Below are 24,544 nucleotides of genomic sequence, written 5' to 3' on the forward strand. Positions count from 1 at the left end.
GAGGTGCAGTACAATGTGAAGAAAGGACTTACTTGTTTAAAACTGCCAGTTTGTACCAAGTCTGTCATTTCCTCATATGTTCTTTGTGATAAGCTGCAAAGAAAAGAAAATGTAGAAATGCAGTGCTGAGACAAATGACCAAAATAACCCAGTATCGGCCTAATCGCTCATATTACTGTAAAAGAATATATTTCACAAGTTTAAGGAAATTAAACCGACAATATTTAATGCATAGTAGTAAAAACCGTATTAAGTTTGCGAATCTGTGTCAAAACGATCACTAAAAAGAAGTAATAAAGGAAGCATCTTAGCAAACTGCTTTTAACCTTAGCAATGTGTTCCTTGTTTCTCTCTGTTGATGTGCAGAACAGTTGCAGAACATGTGCACGGCTGTCAATAAACAACTAGATAATGTGGATGGGGTGACATTAAACGAAGCATTCAGAGTAACTCACTGTGTTGTTTCCATATCTTTTTGTGGCTTGTCTTTGTGAACAGTTCTAAGAAGGCCTGCTGCTGTGGAGTCTGTCACCGGTCGTCCTGTTGTCTCGTGAAGTGATGACAAACTGGATGAAAGGTCTTCTGCTGAAACTATGGGAACCTGTTGTCCTGAGCGTGGACTCTTTTTTGCAGCCTCTGTACGCTTGCTGATCCTGGGGCTGTCAATGTCTTCATGAAGAGCAGCGAAACCTGATCGGGCACACAGGACAGGAAGGGAAATTTTAACCTCTCAACAGCCAACAGCTCACGGTCATATCACATTGAACAGAAGTTAAATGTATTTTAGCAAGTTTACTAGATTCTAGTAAACGTCTAGTAACTAGAAGACATCACCTAATCTCGTGCATGAATCTTACAGTTTTCCTGTTTTAGTATTGTATACTCAAAGTATTTGGTTAGCTTGTGCACCTTCACTATGGTCCTGTGCTATGGTCCACTCGATTTCTGCATACGTATGTGAGGTTTCTTCTTCAGACGTCCTGCTTTCAATAAGGTGAACAATATCCATTCGATTGATCTTTGTCAGTCTTTTGATAAGTGTTGCTTCTGTTGAAACAGAATAAAAGTTTCACTTCAAAGCTGACAACAAGATTTATTTACTTATTAAGTAAAAAGCAATAATTCTGAGAAATGTGTACCAACTACAGGAACTAAACACTGGCCTGTGGCAAGATTTCCCTCCCTCTCTGTCCAGACTTTCAGAAGAGCATGGCTTTGGTCTTGAAGTGAGTTGGGGTTTCCAGTTCTTATCTCATTGATCCTCTCCTCACTGAAGTCAAGCTCCTGTGCTAACTCTGTTGGCGAGAAGATGATACAGTAACAATCGTGAATATTTGAAGATACATTTGAATGTCTGGTGTATCTTGAGGGCCTGCCAACTATGCATTGAGCTTGAGCGCTTCATCGCCGTGATGAGGTGTCACTCACCCGTCCAGCTGAAGCCAAGGTGGTCAGCTATAATGGCCAACCGTTGCTCTTTTCTCTCTGCTTCATCCTGTGGATCTACTGCAAATACCACCAGACAGCCATGAGCGGTCAGAACCGCAATGTGTTCCAAATGATATGTTCACAAATATTAAAAAATAAAACACCTTCACTGGCTTTCTTTTTTGTGTTCTACTAACGATGTCTTTACATAGGATTAATTAAGGATCCAGACCTATACCCTAGAGCATGATGTGTCATTTCAATCAATTGTTGCCATTACACTTAATTGTTCTGGATATTATTCACATTTTAATCTTTAAAGTTGTTTTCACAATAAAGCCTTTAAGTCAATCTTGAGATTTTCAGCACACATACAAGGAAAGTGAGACATCATTACAAACAAAAACACAGCTCAAGCAACATGTTTTCCTTTTTACTTCAAGAAGACATAATCACAAGAGACAGAGAGGCAGCACCTTTAGCTATCGTACTAATGAGGCACAAGAGATAGAGAATAGCCCCTTAAACTGGGGGGATACCTTGACTTTGGACTTTATCGTCTGGGATTCGCTGCATCTGTGTCTCAACAGGTTCGTCCCACAGTGGTCTAATGGGAAAGATGTCTCCTGAGGGAGGGAAATGTTCTCTTTCTATGACTAAAGGATCAATGAGACTGCTCTCGTCATCTGAGATGGTGGCCGCAACCTCTTGCTCTCTGTCTGCCTCTGCCAACCTAGCCACCAGTTTTGCTGCTTCATCACTTATCTCTTCAAAGAACTCAACGGGCTCTTTATAGGGCTCCCTTTTTTCTTTAGTGGGTGTTGTTGAATGTGACGACTGACCGCTTTTGCCTCGGACTGGCAATCTGGACTGAAAACCCTTAGATTTTGCCGCCTCAGCACTCAAAGGACGACCCTGTTCTTTTTTAGATGACCTGGGAGACTCCCCCTCACAGAAACTCTTGGCTTTGGAAGATGGAGTCTTGGTTTTGACATCCACAGAGGGACCTGCATCTGTCTCAGATTTTCTCCTTGTATCCTTTTTCACAGGGACCTTAAGTTTTTTGTCTTGGTTATTTTCAGCACGTTTGACAGTAGAGTCAGGCTTCATCGTGCTAGCTTTAACTGGAATTCTAGATTTAGATTCAGAAGTAGAGATGGCCTCTTTTTTAGGAGTGCTGGAAGGGGAAACTGCATGAGATGGAGAATGAATTGTTGATTTACCGCGGCCTTGAGAAGAAGTAGGCTTAGCTGGTGCTTTGACTGGAGTCTTTTTAACACTACTGGAAGCGCTTTGTTTGGATTTTCCTGTTGTTTTGGGGGCTTCTATTACTGACTGTGGTTCCTCTGGAGAAGAGTCAGAGGACTCTTCCCCCTGTTCAGAGTAAACTGATCTAGTGATAGTAGTATCTGCTGTCTGTACATTTGTTATCATTTGACCAAGGGAACTTGTGTCTAAATCTAAGGATCTTTCAGTTATCTCTGCTTTCATCTCTAGAAGTTCTGGGGATGTCCGATCTTTCTTTGTAGGTTTAGCTGAAGCTGAAATGCCCATTTTGGGGATTTTAGATTTGGAGGCATCAGCTTTGCAGCTTGGCTGTTCATCTTCAGGCGAGGACCGAAGCTGTGAATCAGCTGTTTCTTCGGATTGCTCACTGTTATCAGTCTTAACCTCTAGTGTTAAATTGAGACCAACTTCCGGTTCTGTAGCAGATCTTTGACTCTCTTGTCTGGGCTCTTCTAAGATGGGCTCCTCTAAAGGCTGTTCTCCTATCTGGAAAAAGGCAAAGCCAACAGCCTCTTCCTCGTAGCTTCTCTTTGTCATGTCAATAGCACCACTGCGGGTCATCTCAAAGAGCTTCCCTTCTTGGAAAAGAAAAGGATTGGGCTCACTGGTGGGAGTGCTCTCTTCTGTTGGTGTCCTACCAGGTGTGGTGTCTGGAGACTGACGGTCAACAACCAGATTCAGTATCTTCTGTTCCTCCTCTTTTACGCGAGCTTCAAAAGTGGCATCATCCTCCCGCATTGCAGACCAAGACTCGGTATCTACCCTTGCAGTGACACCTTTGGACTCGGTCCTGGGAGGTTCCAGTGTCTCGTCATCCTCTGTGTCATCGTAGATGCAGACCTCTGGTTTAAACGTTTCCTGTGTCTTACTTGTAATAACAGTTTCACAGAGTCCGGCCTGATCTCCTTTAACTTCATCTGTGACATTACTACATCTTTTCAGCACACCTGTCTGTGGCTCACTAATCTCTAACTCTTCACCATGCGTATCATCTCCTCTACTTTCCCTTGATTTCCTTAAGCTTTCTTCCTTTTGCTCATCAGTCCTATTTTTAGTATTTGATGTTGATGCCTTTGTGTTGCTATTGGCTTTATTGGCTTTTCCAGATAATGGGCAACTTTCTTCTTTTTTCATTTGGGATTTTGAATGATGCTGGTCTGAGACAGAGTGAGGTCCCTCTGAGGTGACACTGGTTGATGATGTGCTCTTGGCCTCTTTGCTGTGGCATCCATCATTCAAACCTGCTGAAAAAGGAGAGGGAGGTTGTACTTTAATAAGGGGATCAACAAAAAGAGCTAATTTTGAATCCTCTGTGGGTGTACTGAACCCACATTCACTTTGCGATAGCTTCTCACTTTCACAGCTGTCATCCCCTATTTTGGCATCTGCTGGAGAAAACAAATCTTTTCTAGACTTCGTTTTGCTCTTCACGTCTTGTTCCATTTCATTAAATGTTTTTATTTTGGCTGCCATCTTAAACATCTCTTCCTCAGGAGTGATCTTTCTCCTAGCTTCGTGGCTGTCTGATGCATTATCTTCTTCTGGGTCTTCAGGGATGACAGCCGGTTTTGATAGAGCAAAGAGGAATGAATGATCAGGGGGTTTGGGGTTTACCTCATAACTTACCTCTTCAGAACTAGGGGTGTCAGGGGAGAGGGGGCTCTTACCAGAACTTGTCATCTGAGACGTCTGCTCACAACTGTCATCATCAGCACTAGCCTCATGGTCTCGAAGAAGCCTACTGGGCACAGTTTCCTTGGGGAATTCTGCATCTTTGGGAGGCTCTGGATGGCTATAGGATTTGCTAGGTGGACCTAGTGGGAAGAATGGGCAGCTTTTTAGCTCTACAGGACTGCTCTCTAAGGAGTCATGAGGAGGTGATTCCTTAGTTGGGCTGGGTTCAATAGAGTCTGGGGATTTGTGGGAGGAATTTTCTTCCATGAGAGGACTACCCTCTAACGAGTCTCTGTGGCTTATTGTTAAAGAGTCATCAGCTAACGGACTGAGAGCATCTGGGTCTTGTTTTAAAAGTAAGTCTAAGCTTTCGTGATGCTGAGACGGGGATCTAGGAGCTGACGACCCAACTAAAGACAATACTAGCTGATGATCGGGGCTTTCGTCATCGCTAAGAAAAGTTTCTATAGTCTCTGAAATTCTTTTTGTAAGCTTTTGTGGTTTTGACTCACTCCTCTTAACAGATATAGACTCACTTGTAGTGTGGTCATCTGTAGCCTTGCTGGAAGAGACAAGGAGGGTCAATTCTGTAGAGAGTTGGTCACCAGTGGTCCCTATACCAGAATCCCCACACTTCTCTGTGTCTTTACTCTCTTTCTTTACTGTTGCGGCAGCTGGTGCCAAAGTTGTAGAGGTTTGCTTTACAGTTTTGGGAGAAAGCCCTAGACTTTCAGGGCTTGTGCCCGGAGTGGCTAGACCCTCATGTTTGTAACTGTCCTCAGAGCTCAAATGAGAGGATCCATTTCCAGAACTTAGGGAGTCTGCCACACCCTCATGTTTAAAGCTGCCAGAGCTATCATCAAGGCCACCGTTTCCAAAGTCTACAGTGTCAGTTAGCTCTGAATCAGCAGAGGGTTTTGTGTCTTTGTCTTGCTGACTGATCAGTTTCTTTTGGGGTTTGGAATCCAATGACACTTCTCGCTCTTGAGGGACGTGTGAAGCTGCTGCTTTTGTCGTGGATTTTGTGTGGATAGTTTCAGATTTAGTGCTTTTTTCTGATTTGGATGAAGAGGATGTTTTGAGCTGAAATAGCCCCGACTTTCTCTTTGAGGGGTCTTGACCCGTTTGGAATGCTTGCATCAGCTCTTTAACTGACATGGTCTCTTCAAGTTTTTCAGAATCAGCTTTAGGGGATTTATGCGGGGCCTGCTTTGACTTAGCGGTTTCTTTGGCTTTTGGGGAGGATTTGCTCATAACAGGCAAATGCGTAGGTTTGCTTCCAGTGACCTTTTTGCTCTTTTGCTCTGCCTCCACTTTCTGTTGTAAGGCTTTGACTTTGTCCTTGATTGATCCGATGGGAGTTTCTTCAATCACTGGGGATACAGGGGATGCTGGGGCCTTGGCTGTGGGCACGCTTAGACGACTCCCTGTTTCTGTCGATTCCTCTGTCTTCCCCTGGTCTTTTCCCTTCCGTCTCACTGGCTTTTTAACATCACCAGTGGTGGGTTTGTCATGTACTTTGGTTGGAGTGGTTGGTTTTGTACTTTTGCGTAGCACAACATCAGTGAATCTTTCCTGGAAACTTGTCTCTTTTTTGGCTTTAACTTTAGAGCTTATTGGTACATCCAGCAGGTATTCTTTAAGGTCACCACTGTCCTTGATGGCTTTAGGTCTGGGAGTCCCTCTGTTACCTCTACTTTCCCGTAAGACGAGCTCTTGATTTTCTAAAGCTGCCATCTTTTTGGCTTCTTCTATCTCACTGTCTGAGAGGAGAACCCATTCCTCAGCCATTCTAGCTGCTTTCGCTGCCTCCTCTGCCACCTCACCCTCATACGTTCCACCCCTCAGTATTTCACTGACTTTCTCTAGGTCCTCTTTGACTTTCTCTAAGTCTTTTTCCATTGTTTCTAACGCTTCTCCAGAAACTTCCTCGGTCCCTTTCTCTAGACCACACCCTCCTAAGGAAGGGGATTTCTCAGCGGAGTCTGCAGTCAAGATGACAGTCATTTTGATCAAATCTTGTTTCATCTCTGACACGTCGGATAGAAGATCTGGTTCTCGAATCAGCTCTGATTTCAGGACTGACGTCTCCGTCTCTTCATCTTCCATACGGAAGAAGAACAAGTAAGGAGTAAAGAAAATTAAAAATTTAAATGAAAGGAGACAGACATTGGAGAATGTGGTCAGGACAAGATTGGAGCACACCGCAGGGATCATAGGACAACAAACTCACAATGGTTTCTACTGTACACCAGGGAATCAAAGGAATTAGGCTTGTAGTTTCATATGTCTGTGCTGTGGTAAAGCAAATGCTAAACACATACCAATGGGAAAGGATATGAGCAGGAAATAACTTGCTTTTACACTTGCATCCACACTCACAAGACAAAAATACAGATCAAAACTGGAACTGATAAAAAAACTAGCATGTGACGGAGAAACCAACAAAACAATGAAAACCAAAACAAAACATATGAAACAGAAACAACATCAAAACATCTCAAGATTGCTCAGATGTATGGGAAATGTCACTAACTCTATGAAAGAAAGCCAGTGATAATGTAAATGGCGTATGAGGATTTGCCATGTTTAGCTCTATTGCAAAACTAATATATTTTATTTCAATTCAAGCAGGAATGAAGGAATTCTATTTCACTCCATTCTGCTTTTGACTAAATCAGCATTTGGAAGACAACCGTAATGAAAACTCACAAAAAAAGAAACAGAAGCAAAAAACGGTGACATACAGAGCAAACAAGATGAACTCTCACTAAGAAGACGGTACGTATAATCACACAGACACACAGCACACACATTCATTTGTAAGTATGGCAAGTTATTTCCATGCAAAGTAAAGGGAAATGATGATGGAGAGGTCATAGAGAAGAGTGATGAGAAAGTTGGTACTTAGTTGCTTGTCTTCTTTCAGTAATGTGGTGAGTTCTGGGCCCGTTCATTTAGCAATTCCAGTTTTTAAAATGTCAGTGACACTGATACTGTGTGAAAGTTGAAAATACAGACGGTCCATAGAGTTTTACTCAATAACACGTCCTTTAGAAACGTAACGCTAACAAATATGGGTTGATTTGTTAAATGTATCTAATTAACATGTTTTGTGACTTTTTTCCTGAATGTTCACATTACCACGAGACAAGCCATGGTGGAGGGGAGAGGGGGAGGAGCCTGACTACACTAGTAGCCAACTTCAGGAACTTAGAGCATATGATACCAGCACAACATGGCACAAACTGCACCACAAAAACAATACTGGGAAGAAAAAGGAAGTTCAGAATTAGGAAGGTGGAGTCTGGATGTGCTTCACTCATGGCGAATCACATTTTGTCCTTTCTCCTTTTAAAGGTGATTTGTTCTGTTACTGTATAATGGCTACAGTCATTTAACTCATGTCCCACAAGCAGCTGTGAATCATGTTACTGTTGAGAGTCTCTTTTTGATCTAACCAGTGCAGAACGAAGTGTGGAAATGCAGAGTAAAAGCCCAAATTATGCACAACACAACAGTAGCTGCACTTTTCCACCCACCTGGCCAATCAGGGCCAAGTGCAACCACATCAGCAACCACGATTATGACAGTGTTAGCGCTACGCTGGCTTTCAGGCTAGCACATAGATATATATATATATGTATATATAGGCCGTCACATAAACATCACCACAGTATGAATGAAGATCATATTTATGTACATACGTAAGTTGCATTGTTTAACTCTTTCTTCGTATCTCCAATCTCGCATTGTAAAAGAATGAAATTGGATTAAATTGAAACAATGAGGTGTAAATCATTACGAAACAAGAAAAGTAGAGAGAAACATAACTTTGAAAAGATGGACTTCAGGGTGAATGTGTATGAGTCTGGTTATTCCTCTGCATTCTCATTACTAGTGTTAGACTTATTCACACCATTTACACCAATATTATTTTGATTAATAAATATATGCATTTTTATCAAAGAGCAGCAACCACGTTAGTACAAGTTGCAGAGCAAAGTATGTAAGTAAAAGTACGTCTTACATTTCTCGAGCAGTCTGTTGGTCTGAAAAAGATCACATGGAAATACAACAGTTAGGATGTTTTGACCGCTGCACGTGCTAATTATTTTAACTATCACTACACCTATTACTGAGGGAAAGAGCACAGATAAGCTAAGTCACTGCTGAATCACAGTCTAAACTACAGACAGAGGCAAAGACAGATTAGTGGAGCTAATGGGAAGACGAGGGAAATGAGAAGCGCTGGCTGCTTTTACCTCTTCCTCTTGTTCTTGGTCTGAATCAGACTCCTTTGGGGAACAAGAAGCAGCAAGAAGCAGAACGATGTACAAATAGAAACAAGAGCAGTATTAAGGTCAGACAAAGGGCAAACCAACGGTTACCATAGCAACAAAAACAAGAGGTCAGTGTGGATGTCAGTGAAAGTCAAAGTGGTCTTCAGAGACGGACTAGGTAAATATATTACACGTGTGCTACAGCTGTGCTCAGACGTTGGGCATGGATGTTATGGTCATGTTGGGCTTTTTCACTGGGGGAATAATTCTGCAACATAAATCTTTAATTACTTTATTTTGGATTCTTTCTAATCCACACAGGCTCACAGTTATAGATGCATATTTGGTACCTTTGACCAAAAGCATCTGCCATAATTCTGTCTCTCCTTGGCCAAATTGAGTTCATTTAGCGGCTGTCTGGGATCTGGGGTTTGAACCTCACCAGCTTCTGTCATTGTGGCCAGATAACTCTTTGCCTTGTTTGGCCAAAAAACATGTGCAGCTGCAAATTTCAGTCACGATTACAGGTGTCAGTTTTGGAGCAGGGGGTTCGTTCTTGGTGAGTCCACGGTGAGCCCTCCCGTCACTGTGGACAGGGACACTGGAACGCCTGAACTTTGGTGCTAGATTGTCCCTGATCATTAGATTTCCTGTCATAGTGTCACACTTTGGGTCTTCTAGCAGATCTGGACAAAGTGGTGATAAATCGAAATAACTTGTGCTTACATACAGTTGTTTGAACTGATGATTACAGGAACTGTAGCTGTTAGAAATGTTGGCAGAGACCGCCAACGTGCTAATGCAAAACTCTCCCTGGACTTCCTCGTTGCTCTGAGGATCGGTCTGTCCAGTGAGAGCTGCCAGATAAACCCTTTTCATGCTGGAAAAAGAAACTACCAGTTGTGGAGAATTATAACTACCAGAGTTATTATTAGTCTTAGTTTGTCATTTAGCTTAGTGCGAGTTAGTTTGGAGGGCGGGTTTGTGCCTTTGTTTTGTTTGAAAATGTTTCTTTTTTGTTTATTTAGTTTCCGTGTTAGTCTTTATTACTTATTATTTTATTTATGACAAACACTAGAGGTAAGATTTTATTCAGTTAGTTTTAATTTTGTTAAAGGGTGAGGGGATATTATAACTAAAACCTTTCTTCACATGTAGTATCTGTTTTAGGCTTAGAGCCTACATCACTCTGACTGCAGAGCCTTCAGCAGCACACTCATATATTTCAGTCTGTATGCACAGTTTAGTCTCTCTGTGGATTAAAGAAAAGCTAAAGTAACCTTCTTATTTAAAGCCATTAAACATGTATTTTGTGCCATGAATCCACCTTGGAACAAGAACATAAAATGACCGTGATATTCACGCCCATGATAAGTCCAGGCACACTGCTGACCACAGCTGTTTATGCAAAAACAAACATATTTCACAGGGCTTTAACATGACACCACACACTGTCCACAGTGTTAAAGACAGTTACTATTAATCTTTGAGTGCTTAGAAACTTAAATCATAAATATGAAACAATTATACACAAGTAATTATATTTAGGACACCAAATATGAAAATAATTTGGATTTCATTTAAGTTGAGGGAGTTGATCAGTGGGACATTAGCACATAATATGCAATGTTCCCTCAAAGCTGCGCGTGTGCAGTTGTGCACTGCTGGCAGGTCTCTGCACACAGAAAACAATCGAACCTTAAGTTAAAATGAAAACTTTAACAATCCTGTTCTGCAGTGTTAGTCAGTGACTGGCTGCTCCCGTATGGGATCAGAACGAGGCCACCTTATCCCGTAGTCCAGCCAATCACGCGATTCACATTCGTATATAGAATAGAATAGAATAGAATTCAACTTTATTGTCATTGCACATGCACAGGTACAGGGCAACGAAATGCAGTTTGCATCCATCCAGAAGTGCTTTAGTGATATAGATATATTACAATATATATTAGCAATAATATAGATATGTGAGTATATTACAGTATACGCAGCTGTAATATATACGCAGATATACGCAGCTGATCAACGTCGCTGACAGGCTCTGACAGCGTCCTTATGTGCGACACCGGTGTTTTAGCAAAGCGGCTGATGTGGAGTGAAGCCACGTTAATGACAACGTGTACAACCATTGGAGATGTGAGCAGGACAGACGGAACAACTGATGGACAAAGTGTGGACTTTATACCAGTTTTTAAATTGTGTTGATCGGCCACGTAAAACCAGAGTTATGATAAAATATCTGCAATGTTTGTTTTTCTTCCTGAATACTGTCGTTGTTTATATTTACTGCAGGAAGAAACGGTAAAGACGGCGTTTTATAAGGAAAACGCTCGAAAGCCTGTGAGCAAAAACAAACCCCCTCCCTCAGCCTTTCCTATTGGTCGAAAAATGTACCATGTCGACCAATCAAAAAATGATATGGCAACATGACATTTAGTTGTTTAGGAAGGGGGAAGTTTTAGGAGTGACGGCGTGTTTGAGATGCGATTGCCAAGTTTAGCACAAATCTTGTGTAGTTAGTGTGTAGTTAGTGTGTAGTTAGTGTGTAGTGTAGTCAATAGTTTTGTTGTGTGTGTCAGAACAATGGTTTACAGGTGTTACAGCAGTGACACATCTGCTGCTGTCAGGCCTGCAGGTATCAGGCTGTTGTTCTCCTTCATCTCATAGTGGACAGGAATTATTTTTTGCAGCGGCACAAATAATTTGTGTGGCATCAGAGTTGATGCAGAACAGCTGATTGTTCTGTAAATAGTTTGAAATGTTTATTTAAAAAAAACACCTTGGCTGCATTTTTAGGTAAACAGCTGCAAAACACTTTGTTTGCAAAACTCAGTTACTTTTTTGAAGAAGTCACTATATAATTAACTGCCCAACATTGGTCATTATTTACTGTATGTTGCAGACAGAGTTACAGACTCTCTCCCAGACCACAGACTCATAATACAGTCAGAGCAAAAAAATAAATAAATAAAAATAAAAAAGAAAATGTTTTTAAAATTGGAGTTCAAGTTATTTTTACTTCCATTAGTGTTAACATGCTACAGGTCACGAAATAGATTTGTTTAAATTTTCATTGTAAGTGGACTAAAGCAGTTAATTAAAAGTAGTCGAACATAAATGCTGTAATTTGATTACTTTAATAAACATGTAACTTGGATGCTGGCGTGACCACAGTGCACACGTCTGCCGTTGCTCACAGTGCGACGCTCAGGGAGTTTGTGTGTTCAGACACATGAAACATTAGAGGGAACATTGATAATATGTGTTATTGCAACACGGTCTAGAGTTAAAGCAACCAGAGGACTTTCCATGTTAAACTACTGAAACCAGCACGCAGCTTTTACTCATAAAGACACACGACCGCCAGCAGCATCGGCGCGCCATCCTTACCTTGCAGTATGATGGAAGTGTGATGTTGAGATTGCATATAGCATTTTGTGCAAGTGACCTGTAGTTCCTGGGTTCTTTCATAAATGACAAGCGGCCACACGGCTCCTGAGTGTTGTCTCTGATCTGCCAAAGCCAAGCGGGTCAACGTTAGCCAGCTGCTCATTGCTAAACCGATTCCATGTTATACGAAGAACATTGGCTGAACATTGCAGCACTTGCTCAGAAGAAATAAACGATGACTCACTTTGATGAAGAGTGCTAACCGGTTCTCCTTGAAGGCGTAAAAGCTGAAGAGGTGATGTTGGCCGCTTTTCGTGAGGGGAACAAGGTTACCAAAGCAGTCTGCATAGATAGGTTTGCCTTCCAGGACCTAGTAAAGGTAACACATGCATACATGATGGAATAATCACGCCTGACATCTTACATGTTTACACCCTTCTTTAGATATTTCTTCTTCTTAGACTGGAGTCGACCGCTCAAAGGTTTTTTATTTTATTGGGGTTTCATTTCCGAACTCTGTCTTGTATAACTTGGTGTTAGACTCCCTCCGCTCTCCTTTCTCACCTCTACATCTCGGCTGCGCGCCACCTCGGCGAAGTTCTCCTGCTGTTCCAGTGTTTTATCAATCTTGTCATCAGTCATGCAAAAGCAGCGCAATCGGGCCTCAATCGGGTCGTGGGTCTTGGCGAAGATGACGAACTTGGCCATGTAAGGGACACAGATGATTTCCCGATACACCTGAGTGGAGAAGTTGACCGATTCCTGGACTTGCCGACAGTCTATGAGCCAGAACCTAGAAATCAGAAGAGGGTTAGGAGCGAGCTGGTGTCTGTGGCTGATATTTGGTTCAGCTGGTTTACCTGGCAGACACGTTGGTGGTAAAGGACACGCAGTCATTAATAAAAGTTAACGGAGTAGTTCCTGTTATATCCTCCCACTGGGCTGGCGTTGTTCCACCTGCGTGACATGAAATGTTAGAATGTGGAGACGCGTCTCAGCTTCACCCGTTAAGATTTGAACTTTTCTACGGCTTCTCTAACCCGTGATGCTACAAAGCAATCGTAGGGTGGGTGTGTCCCCTCCAAAGCCGTTGAGGACGGGGTCGGAGTTGCTCTTGGGGACAGGGATTGTCATGGTGATGGGTTTATGAAATTTCCTCCTGCGCGGCTCCAGAGTGACAATGGGACTGAAGCTGGCCTTGTTCCCCAGGAGCTTCCTCACGACATCTATGCTCACTGGCTGGGCCTGCGAGACAAGAGGAAAGCCTGGCTGTGAGGCAACTGTACGCAGACAGCACATGTGCTTTATCCACCTCTTTTGAGTCCATTTAGTAAAGACATCGACATGAATCACAGCAACTTAAGAAGGTTGAGTCTGTTTTGTTTCCATGGTTTAAAACTAAAGCTCTGAATATTAAGAACAACACAATGACAGCAAAACAGAGAACATATAAAAGCTAACCACACTCTGTTTACCTGCAGTCCAACCCTGATCCTCTTGGTCAGCGCCCCCTCAGGAAAAACTGCCTGAACTTGTGGTACAACGGTGCTGCTGAGGATGCCTCCTTCAGGACCAATCAGATTGCTGTCTTGCTTGATGCGTGACACCACAGCAAAGTATTGTGGGAAATCTCTAGTGATGATACGGCAAATGCGTTTCCTCTCCAGCTCTTCGGGAGTTTCCAGTTCTGCAGAAGGTGAGACAGAAAAGACGTGATCAGGCCTTTATCGTTTGACGCCGCGGTGTCGTCAGCCAGTGTCGGAGACTGACCCTCGTCCATGCCGTTGAGTATCTGGTTGAGCTCCTCTTGAGTGTGTTCACAGTGATGCTCCTTCCAGCTCTCTCCTGTTTCGCTCCTCAGAATCACCAGCTCGCGCTCCTTCCCTCGGAGGGCAGCGAAGTGAGGGATCTCCACAATGACAGGACTGGAGGAACAAGATACGCTGGGTAAGTCCAAGTAAAACTAAGCGCGTGGTGTGATGGAATATAACAGGTTAGTGAGGTAAGTCTCCTGTTCTTTGACTGTTCATCTTTGTATCTGGATACGAGCCCGACTGTACCTGTGCTTCAGACACAGTATCGCTCCTCTTGCTCTGGCTTCACTGCTATGTGAATTACAGTTTATTTTTTCTGCAGCTGATGTGTTGACACGTGGTGATAAAGAGCATCTCAGATAAACATGTAGAGCTGTGCTGGATAAAAGCATCTGCACCAGCAAATCTCAGGTGGATTCACTTGAATCACAACATTCAAGTTGATTTATGATCAGTGTGTCGTCCATTTGTAATAGTTAGAAAACGTCACTCTGACACTTACCTGATGAGCACAATCACAAACTAGTTACAACGAGTATCTACAAGAAGCGTCCTGCAGGCCAACATCGGGACAAACACATATTTCTATGTGATATTTATATGGTTACCTGGCCTGTAGTATTTGTTTATGTTTCACTCTAAATACTGTTGATGTTATTTTATGACTTTGACCACTCAGGCAGGAGAAACACATCAATTTAAAATATAGTGAAAAGGCCAAATATTGCCTGGTGACACCATGTGATTTCTTATAAACTCTAAATAAAAACCATACAGAGCCGATCGCTGAAGCGTGCACTCATATTCTCCTGCTTCCCTTCGACTTACAGGCCACACAACCATTTAAATTTCACACATAAGTGAGAGACAAATCTTCCCCCGAGAATGAGAAGAAAGAAAAGGGAAACGGCAAAGCAGGAAGGAGAGAAGTGACAAGCAGTGGCTGGAAGCACGGACACTAAATGAAGTGGATTATGCAGCATTAGCACAAACACGACAGCACAGTAACAAAGAAACTGGCATCCATGGATTGTTTCATATGCAAAACCACAGACTGGTTTCCACCCTACCCAAGAAATCTGGTCCCCGGTGGACCAAGCTGGAGGATTCGGGTAACCAAACTCTCTCCCTCATTTAGAGGTGGGGGGGCACTGGGGAGGTGGAGTTTACTGTGATTGACCGAGCGTCCGTATGCAGCAGTGAGGAAGAAAGAGCACACACAATGTTTGGGTTGAGCGCCGATTTTCTCTTAGCTGCACAGTTAGGACGTCCAATAGAGCATCACGAAGAAATGACAAATAAAAACATACAACATTTACCCCAAAGCTGCGCTTATATTTATACTCAAGTCCTTCTTTTCATAATAAAGAAGACTGACTTTGTAGTTCTTTGCATTTCCATAACACACACTGTGTTGGTCACTGAAGAAGTCCTCTGATAAAGCCAGTTTGAATCTGTTAGACTATTATTCTGCATTTTTATTCAAATTAAATCTGTTTATTTGAAATGAGCTCATCATTGTGGCCGTGTGGGGCTAGTTTCACTGCAGAGCTGCAGAAACATTTCACATCACAGCAAAAACTTCTGTCGTCTGCAGCAAATCTGTAACTGTGACCATCTCAAACGTTACCAGCAGAGGGCAGAGTTTCAGTCCACATATCAAACCAATCATGGTGCGAGACACTGCAGCTGGAGTTGATAAGAAAAGCTGTTTCATCAAGTGTTAGGGAGAAAGGTTAGAAAGAGTCGCGCTGCAGCTGTTATGAAAGTAAACAGGCCATGCTGGCAGACCGCTGGCACTGGGAGGAAGCGAGAGCAAATACAGAGACAGTCTGAGTCAGGCAGAGGCTGGCAAATTAATCTGAAAGAAAAGGGCAGCACTTTGTAACCTTTGCATTTATACGGGATACAAATTAATAACAGGATAGATGTTCAAAGGAAAGAAGCACTTTTCGTCCTGCCTGGAAACTTATTGCCATAAAACATTCAAAGCTACTAGCAAATAATATTATATCATCTGTGTGTGTAAGGCGCCTTGAGGCATTTGTTGGCATTTGGTGCCATAAATAGACTTTAAGTGTTAACCTCCACACATCCAGAAGCTTCTACAATCACTATTCCTGTCTTACCCAAGGAACTGGGCTCCAGAGGGTCCCACCTCGATGAGCCTGCTGGCCAGACCCTCCCCCTCAACCATCGGGGGCATGGTGGCCAGACGGTGCCTCTTCACCAGTCGGCACGTCACTCTCGTCGGGGCGCTGCACTTCCTCGGCGGGATGATGATGCGGAGGCCGTTGTGTCGACAGCCGCGCATGGCTCCGCCCCTAGCATCTACCATGAAGCTGACCAGGAAGCTGAGAGGAAGCAGGAGATACATGCACGAATGAGACGCCAATATTGTCCGGTTCAGTCTAATTCAGCTCCATTAAGTGGTGAGAAAGCAGACGGCAAAGCTTTGTTTGGTTTGAACAGTTTGTAAGATGCACACTTACACGAAGGACCACCGCTGTTTACTTGCTCGAGTTTTTGAACACAAGCAACAGTTAAGTCGTTAACTACGTATCTCAAAATCAAGAAGGCCCCGTTAAGACTCAAGAAAGCACGAGATATGAGGACTAAGGAAGATCCTGTCGGCGTGTTGGCCTGGGACACTTTTGTTCATCAAACTTTCCTTCTCTAAAGAAGCAAACACACTTTCTTCATGAACTATATGTATTTATGGTTTTTTTCTAAGTGAGCTTATCTATCTTAGACCGTGAAGCAACAACAGCACAACTATAGCATAGTCTTAACTTTAGTGAACTGATTCAGCGAGGTCAGTAATAGTAAACTTAAGCTAGCTCACATCACGTAGCATTAGCCAATCTATGCTCGTGGAAACAGCAGACCAGAACAATGCATTTTCTTTATTATGTTTAATCTTCAAATAGAGATGTTACAAAAAAAGGATAGCTGCACTTTAACATAGACTACTCATTACCATGGACAACTCTATGATTGTAGCATGGTAGCTAACGTTCGCTCAACCTTTGGTTTCTGTTTTCTCAACACTGAATGGACGAGGGCTGCTCTGCATTCAGGTTTGACCTTCGCTCTCCATGCACAGTCACAAGTATGCGTATGGATCACACATCCCAGCGGGGTAAAGACCGACTGTGATGAAATGACGATATGACACTAAAGACGGTTCTTGGCTCAGCTTCAGCCAAACAAACAACCAGGTTAGAAAACCCAACGACAGACTTGAAACAGCTGTTAAATTAATGTTAGAAGACGAGATTAGAGTAAACTGTAAGTTTATTCTAATGGTCTCCACACCACGTGGCATGTTAGTAGAAATGCACAGTTCACGAGACACTGAATGAAGTCGACAAACATGTCCTCAACCTTCAACCTTATCTAAACTTTCCTGAACTTGCAGTGTCATGATGCCAACTTTGGAAAATCATTCAGAGAGTTTATGTTTAATTTACGTTCAGGCTGAGAATACAGGAATATACACGAGATGTTGTCTGTCGAGGACGGTGCAACACATACACCTCTCCATAGGGAGAGCACACTGAGCGGAGAAGGACGGTGATGAAGGGGAATGAGGTGCAACCAAGGTGCAGAAGGTCACCTGCTGTGGTCTCCATGATCATGGCACGGAGAGGAGTGGCTAAAACAACAACCACAACAGACAGAGAGGAATCACAAGTCAGGCAGAAGAAATCAGAGAGGGAGAAATCCCAGCAAGTGTAAAAAACGAGCAGAAGGAAAAGAACAGGGCTCAGCAGGATTTCCATCTACGAAGATCCACAGAAAACAGTTTATTCACAGAACTCTGACAGTGTAAATGCTGTTTACGACTTTCCTTCAGTGCTGCTGTGCTTACCCTGAATGGACAGGGCTGGAGGACAAAGCCACGTTGTCCAGGTTCTCTGTGCCCCAGCTCAACCGGTACGAATCCCTCTCAGTCTCCCTGGCAAGGGATGAAACCTGGAACGAAACAAACCTCTTATCAGAGACCAGTCATCTAGGGCATTGAGAAGATCATGGGATATACTTGCTCCTGAATTTGACAGAAACATAATCCCCATAAAAACAGCAGGACCGTGGGTGGAGGAGTGGGTCGGGTGGGGTTGCAGCCCTTCTAAGGCTGAATCCTGAGAGCTCAGATGTGTTAAGTCTGACAAACAGAAATCAGGCTCGCTCAGCCCTTCTTTCATTGATCCATCCTCGTCTTTATCGTACTCACATACAAACAGTTTAGATTCACCAGTGAAGCCAACCCCACTAACTGCATGTCTTTGGAGTGTGGGAGGAAGCCAGAGTACCCAAGAGAACCCAGGAAGACACAAGAGGAGCATGCAAACTCCACACAGAAAGGGTCAGATGGTTGCTGCAAGGCAACACCGCCTCCAGGCTGGATAAATGGTGCTTACACAGAACTCCTCTGCTCTAACTCTAATTCCTCCAGGTGCTAAACATCCTCACACAACATCTTACTCACAGATTGATGTGCAGACTGAAGTAGCTGAGAATCAAAGCACTTCAGAGTGGTTAACAGTACAGTCCACAGCCACAGCCTGAGCGTCATAATTCCTAACCTTTAGGTTAACATCGTCCCACGGCAGCGTTTTAAGAATGCACAGAATAATTTACTACACTTTTTACACGTATACCACCTACTAACCACATCAAGGACGCTTGGGTTAAGGACTTGGAAGTGGACATATCGGATGCTTTGTGGGCCAATGGGTTGAAAAAGATTAAAGAACACTCTGTTAATGCCAGACTACAACTTATACAGTTCAAGGTCCTTCATCGTCTGCATTTTTCTAAAACAAATCTATGCAGCAGTTTTCCGTCTATTTGGTCTTTGTGTGACAGATGCAAAGCAATGGAGGGAACCCTTGGTCACCTTTTCTGGTCTTGCCCCACACTCGGGAGTTTCTGGGCAGAGATATTTAATATATATTTATGATTTAAAATTAGAGCCGGATGGTGTACTTGCAGTGCTAGGCTCCCTAACCTCATTGGCACTCAGACGTCCTCTTCAGAAAGCCTTAATGTTTGGCATGATTGTAGCTAGAAGACTTGTTCTTAGAGCCTAGAAATCACCATCTCCTCCATTGTTCAGGGTTTGGCTACGTGAGATGATTGAAGAGGTTTGCTATCGTTTGGCTGACACCCATTTTAAGTTTGTCGAAATCTGGGGCCCTTTTCTCGATCATATTAATGGGAATTTAACATAAACTTTAACCCATTTGACTGCACTTTGTGTTTGTGTGAAACCCTGATTCCTTCCTGGACATGTTTCCCACATCTTCTGGACTTGGTGAACTCTCTGTTGCGCTGTCTAACCTCACACAGAAGATCATCTTCTTTGGACACTGGTGTTTCTTTTGAACTTTTGATTTGTACTGGCTAACTGGTGTATTTTTTCTTTTCTTTTTTTCCTTTTCTTTCCTGTTTGTGTTTTTGTTGTTGTGTGTTTGGTTTGACGTTATGTAACTTTGAACTTAAAATCTTATTAATAAACATTAAAAAATGCACAGAATTAGTGATCTGTGTGATGATGCGGCGTACCTGGTGACTGGTGAGCATCTCCTCCATCATGCCTTCATGTTTAGAAGAGTAGTAGCTGTGGTGAGTGGGCGTGAAGGACCTGTCTGAACTGAAGCACACAGGAAAAACACAAGCATGAAACCTGTGAAGCCCATGATATCAACCCAGCACGGCAGGAAATTCATAATCTTTAAAGTTCTGTTCTGGTCGGGATCAATGTCCAGCAATTACGTGGTGAACAGCATGTTCAAAAGCTAAAACTGTACCTAAAGTGTTGGTTTAACAGCAGCGCTGCTGGACACACGAACGCAGCAGCCAAAGCATCTGATCTGTTTATTACATACGGCTGGAAGGCCGAGCCAAGCTCAGGGAGCACGAACACCATGCGTGCATGTCAACACGTTCCTAACTTTCCACCGCTCCAAGATTCCTGTGGTCGTTAGGGACATGAGATTGTGGTTTACCAGTGTAGTCACCGGTGCTCTCCCAGCTTTATAAAGCACCAACGGGAATACAAAGCTCTTCATGTGCTTAAAGCAACCTGGGTTTGAGCTGTGGGTCCAAGGCTGCAGCAGAGTTACTCTCTATTATCAGTTCTGCTTTTGATAGAGTAGATCCCAGCCTTCATCTCTAGACTGGAACAACACGTTGGAATAAAAGGGATTGTTGTGGAATGGTTTAAATCCTTCTTATCTAATCGAACCTTCTCTGTTAATCTCAGAGACTCATTATCACCAAAGACCGTGCTTTCCTGTGGGGTCCCCCAGGGCTCTGTCCTTTTTTCAATCGACATGCTTCCAATGGGCTCAGTTTTAAATAAATATGGCCTCTCGTTCCATTGCTACACAGATGACTCTCAGATTTACGTTCCCCTGAGATGAAAATCGGTGAATCCTCTGAAGGGTCTGTTTGATTGTCTGGAAGACGTTAAGGCATGGATGGCGCTACATTTTCTCAACCTAAATGAGCAGAAAACTGAGGTCATTGTTTTCGGTGCTTGTGACCCTCTTCACCTCGGCCCTCTCGAGATCTATAAAAAATCCTCTGCAAGAAATTTAGGACAAACATATAAATAACATAATCAAGGCTGGCTTCTTTCATCTCCGCCTCCTTGCAAAAGCCTTTCCTCTGTTTCAGAGATTTTGAGAAAGTGATCCCTGCCTTCATCTCGTCTCGACTTCCGTAATAGCCTCTACTCTGGTATTACCTCTACATCAATTGGCCGACTGCAGCTAGTCCAAAACGCTGCAGCACGGCTCCTAACTGGGATCACACATCTGCCATACTTGCATCAGTACACTGCGTGCCAGTCAGCTTTTGAATTCATTTTAACACTTGTTTTTAAGACGTTACATATATATCTCCCTGATTTCCTAACCCGATATTCTCCCCCAAGATCCCAAGTCCCAAGGTCGAGGTTAAAACACAGAGACCGGGCATTTGCCGTGACCGCTCCCAAGTTATGGAGCTCATTGCTCCTGCATGTCAGGACCTCTCCAACACTGGAGACTGTCAAACCCGTCCAAACACCACTTTTACTCTCTGGCTTTTAAGTCAAGATGAGTCTGTTTCTATTGTTCTTTCCATGATTCTATTTTCTCTTAATCTCTATTCTGTTTTCTCTGGTATGACTGTGTTATTGTGCAGTACTTTGGTCAACAACTGTTGTTTTTGAAAGTGCTATATAAATGAATAAACTTGAAGACTTAGAAGTCCAGATACGTGGATGGAGTCAGCACATACCTTTGCATTCGATTATGTAGATATGAAAAGGCAGACCGTGAAGTGTGAAGAGGAGAGGTTGCAAACAGACACAAAACATACAGGCTGTTAGCTGTTTGTGCATACACTGAATGGGGCGGAGCCAATGTGAGTAAAGAGGGTGGGAAGGGAAGAAATGCACAAGTAGGTTACATAAAATGTCATAAAAGGGAAAAGAGTGTGTTATTGAAACAGCTGTGTGAGCTGCAGCTTGTAAAGCGGTATAGAGAACATATGCAACAACTGTGCATGAATCATTTCATCCAGGAATATGTTTCACAGCGAGTTTGTCTCTGTCTTTAGCTTTTACAGAGTTTGATGCACCTGTCGGTTCGTCCTCCCTCCAGGCTGAAGCGCAGGTAGTTCATCCCATCCAGGTACTGTCCTGGCAGGGAGTCATCTCCCAGCTCCCGCAGATCCTCAGGCCTCAGATACTCCCCTCCGTCGCCTGTCATCGTGTCGTCACCTTGAGAAGCAGAAATGAAACTATCAATGAAAAACCACAACTATAACCAACCACTGATGAGAAAACGCAGTGACGCACCTTGATGTTGGGATATTGTTAGAAATATTTTGGACACAAGTCAACAAATCTGTAATTGTGCTTGTTTTGGTTTTGATGTTCACAGGTGGAAACATCACAGCCAGTTACTCTACAAACAGGACATTTGAACATCTGGCTGAAAGTGGAAAACAGACATTGATGTGGCTCATGAACAAGAAACACAGGGCTGCTGTACAGGAAATCTCAACGCGTCGTCACTTTTGTGTCTCTAGTTAAGAAAACCTTTCACAGTTTAGTGGCTGCACTGACGTGCACTTCACAGCTTCTCGCTACAGCATCTCTATATTCTACTGTATTCTCATGCTTCGATTGAGGACTGTGCAAAGCAACTGTAAGGCTTATGCTAACTGCATAACAGTGATTTAGCACTATTACTGTTCCACTACTGCACAGCAGGGCTCAGCATCGCTGTTGGCTGCAGGACGCAGATGTTCAGCATGACTGTGTGCAGGCGATTAGTGGAGTCAACCCTCTGACTGTGTTCATGTATTATAACAGACATACAGATGGATTGGCACTTATAAGTATATTTATACTGAGCATATTTCACCCATGTGCACATTCACAAAGCGCTTTATTTTTACGTTTCGCTGTCTCTGAGCTGCCAGGCTCACTGAAATGCTGAAGCCTTGGTGATAACACGATAACAGCTGGAGGAGCCGGGAATCGAACCGCTGATGTTCCTGTTAGTAATGAGCTACAGCTGTGCAGCGTTACTGTCATGCAAACAGGTTTTAAGTCATACTTTACATTTAGAATAACTCTGGTTTGCAATTTTAAAAAGACAAATCAATAATATTATTATTTTTTAATATGCAACATCTTTCCAAATTCATGCAAGCCACTGGCTAACATTATCCAAGTGTAAAACAATCTTTTTTGCTGACATGTTGGCATGGGATGGGTGCTAACAACAGTCTCTCACTCTCTACACGTTCCCTTTGTATAGTCACAACTGCCAGAGCAGTGTCAGCTAGGGATGCACCGATACCGATATCGATACCACATTTTCTAAAGTACTCGTACTCGTTAAAAGTCCCCCGATACCGAGGCACAGACGAACAAATTTAAAATTTAATTTTGTTTTTTTATAATTACTTATTCTGTAATATGTTGCATACAACATGCTTTTCATTTTAAATAAATGTTCTTAATTCCAAACTAGTCCCTTGTTTGTTTGTTTTTTGTTAAATTGTAGGACTAAAGCTGTTACCTGTAAATTTAAATCGCGTTTATATTAAGTACTCAATATCGGGCAGACCGTGTGGAGAGTGTGTTTGGTGGACCCAGGTGCGGACACAGACGCAGGAGGCAAAACTTGTGCTAAGCTCAAAGCGAACCTTTAATCAGGGCTGATACAGAAGGCAAAACAACAAACCATAAACTATGGGAATGACAAAAGTAAAAACCTAAACTGGGAGTAACTAAGGCTATGAACGAAGACCAGGACTGAACTATGACGAAGTACTGCGGACAGACTGTGAACACGACATGAGAAACTGTGAACGAGATCTCGGTACTGGCACATGAAGGTGCAGGCAAACATGACTGGAGAAAGTGACTATGAACATGTCCAATACCGACTCTTGCAGACTAGAATCATGACGTGCAGCTAGAAATAACAGGGCGCATGAACAGACGACGCGACACTGACACGAAGACACACTGGGCTAAAATACACCGAGGAAGTCATCAAGGAATTAGAGACAGAAGGGGACACAGCGAGAAACACTGACATAAGACAGGAACATGAACCTTCAGAGTAAAACAGGAAACAAGACAGCACTAAACAAAGACGCAGACACGACACAGAGACAGAACTAAACCTGCAATAAACATGAGAACACAAAACCTACGAACGAATCCCTGAACAAGAAGAACTGAAACATAGATTCATAATCATCAGCATCATAATAAGGAAAGAATCCAAAATGCAAAAACACACCAAAACATAACTCAAAATCCTGGGTCAGGCTGAGCCAGAACGGTGACACAAGCAGGCACAGCAGCAGGAGAATGAATTAAGGGCTTAAAGGACAGTTAAAGCTTTGAACGGGACTCAGCTGTACTGATGCTGATCCCACCTACATGTGTACACTGTGTTCGTAGCTACAGCTGAATGGAAACGAGCCAAGCTGGAGTCATTGCTGTGCTCCTCATGTTTACAACTGAACATGATACAAGAGTGTTCCCTTGTTTTATATACTGGTCCATGACAATATGACATCATTTAAAACAACATCATAGGCCTGATGGTTGGAGTCGTGGAGCCCAAAGCTTAGTGGAGACCTCGGGAGTATCTAAGCTTAGCGCGATTTCCTCCATGCAAATTCCTATACTGATGTGCCATAACATTAGAACTTCCTAACATCCTCCTGTTGCATCCAGCCATGGACTCTCTGTGCTGTTAGCAGCAGATCCACACCTCAAACTCATTGCTGAAGCCTTTTTGCTTTGTTTCGGTGGTGCACTGAGGTCAGTGGGCACCCTGACTGCTCTGTGCACCCCTGTACACGACAAACTGATGCACTGTGTATTCTGACATAACCAGCAACAACCTTCTTAGCAGCCTGAGCTGCAGTATCATGCACCAGTGAGCCGTCCATGACCCTGCTGGTTCACCACTGTCACTTCCACGGACCAGTTTTGATGGATACTGATCACTACAGCCCGGGAACACCCCAAACAAACGGCAGTTTGGAGATGCTCTGTCCATTCCTGCTCGTAACACATCGCCTCTGAGGTTCACGTTCACATGCTCCCTGGTAAATCTCACCCGCTAACAGGTG

General features: G+C 43.2%; 1 protein-coding gene across 20 annotated transcripts in view; it reads right to left on the minus strand.

The window, feature by feature from the left end:
* Positions 1 to 24,544, minus strand: part of ank2b (ankyrin 2b, neuronal) — a 156,166-nt gene that overhangs the window by 16,535 nt on the left and 115,087 nt on the right. For 7 of the 20 annotated variants that reach the window (XM_080882695.1, XM_080882694.1, XM_080882691.1 and 4 more), the window contains 21 exons: positions 21,515 to 21,656; positions 19,451 to 19,538; positions 17,754 to 17,857; positions 17,499 to 17,537; positions 16,009 to 16,233; positions 14,950 to 15,048; positions 13,836 to 13,990; positions 13,541 to 13,752; positions 13,106 to 13,310; positions 12,926 to 13,022; positions 12,630 to 12,858; positions 12,310 to 12,435; positions 12,066 to 12,188; positions 8,655 to 8,687; positions 8,420 to 8,441; positions 1,968 to 6,491; positions 1,429 to 1,506; positions 1,164 to 1,295; positions 910 to 1,047; positions 456 to 690; positions 33 to 93 (listed from right to left, as the gene is read on the minus strand). In XM_080882695.1, the coding sequence (XP_080738821.1) occupies positions 33 to 93; positions 456 to 690; positions 910 to 1,047; positions 1,164 to 1,295; positions 1,429 to 1,506; positions 1,968 to 6,491; positions 8,420 to 8,441; positions 8,655 to 8,687; positions 12,066 to 12,188; positions 12,310 to 12,435; positions 12,630 to 12,858; positions 12,926 to 13,022; positions 13,106 to 13,310; positions 13,541 to 13,752; positions 13,836 to 13,990; positions 14,950 to 15,048; positions 16,009 to 16,233; positions 17,499 to 17,537; positions 17,754 to 17,857; positions 19,451 to 19,538; positions 21,515 to 21,656 (7,067 nt within the window). The remainder of the gene's footprint in view (positions 1 to 32; positions 94 to 455; positions 691 to 909; positions 1,048 to 1,163; positions 1,296 to 1,428; positions 1,507 to 1,967; positions 6,492 to 8,419; positions 8,442 to 8,654; positions 8,688 to 12,065; positions 12,189 to 12,309; positions 12,436 to 12,629; positions 12,859 to 12,925; positions 13,023 to 13,105; positions 13,311 to 13,540; positions 13,753 to 13,835; positions 13,991 to 14,949; positions 15,049 to 16,008; positions 16,234 to 17,498; positions 17,538 to 17,753; positions 17,858 to 19,450; positions 19,539 to 21,514; positions 21,657 to 24,544) is intronic. The other 13 variants (XM_080882687.1, XM_080882693.1, XM_080882688.1 and 10 more) reach the window with 11 other exon arrangements.

Source organism: Rhamphochromis sp. 'chilingali' (genome assembly GCF_963969265.1).
Source record: "Rhamphochromis sp. 'chilingali' genome assembly, chromosome: 1".
In the NCBI taxonomy this organism is placed as follows: Eukaryota; Metazoa; Chordata; class Actinopteri; order Cichliformes; family Cichlidae; genus Rhamphochromis; species Rhamphochromis sp. 'chilingali'.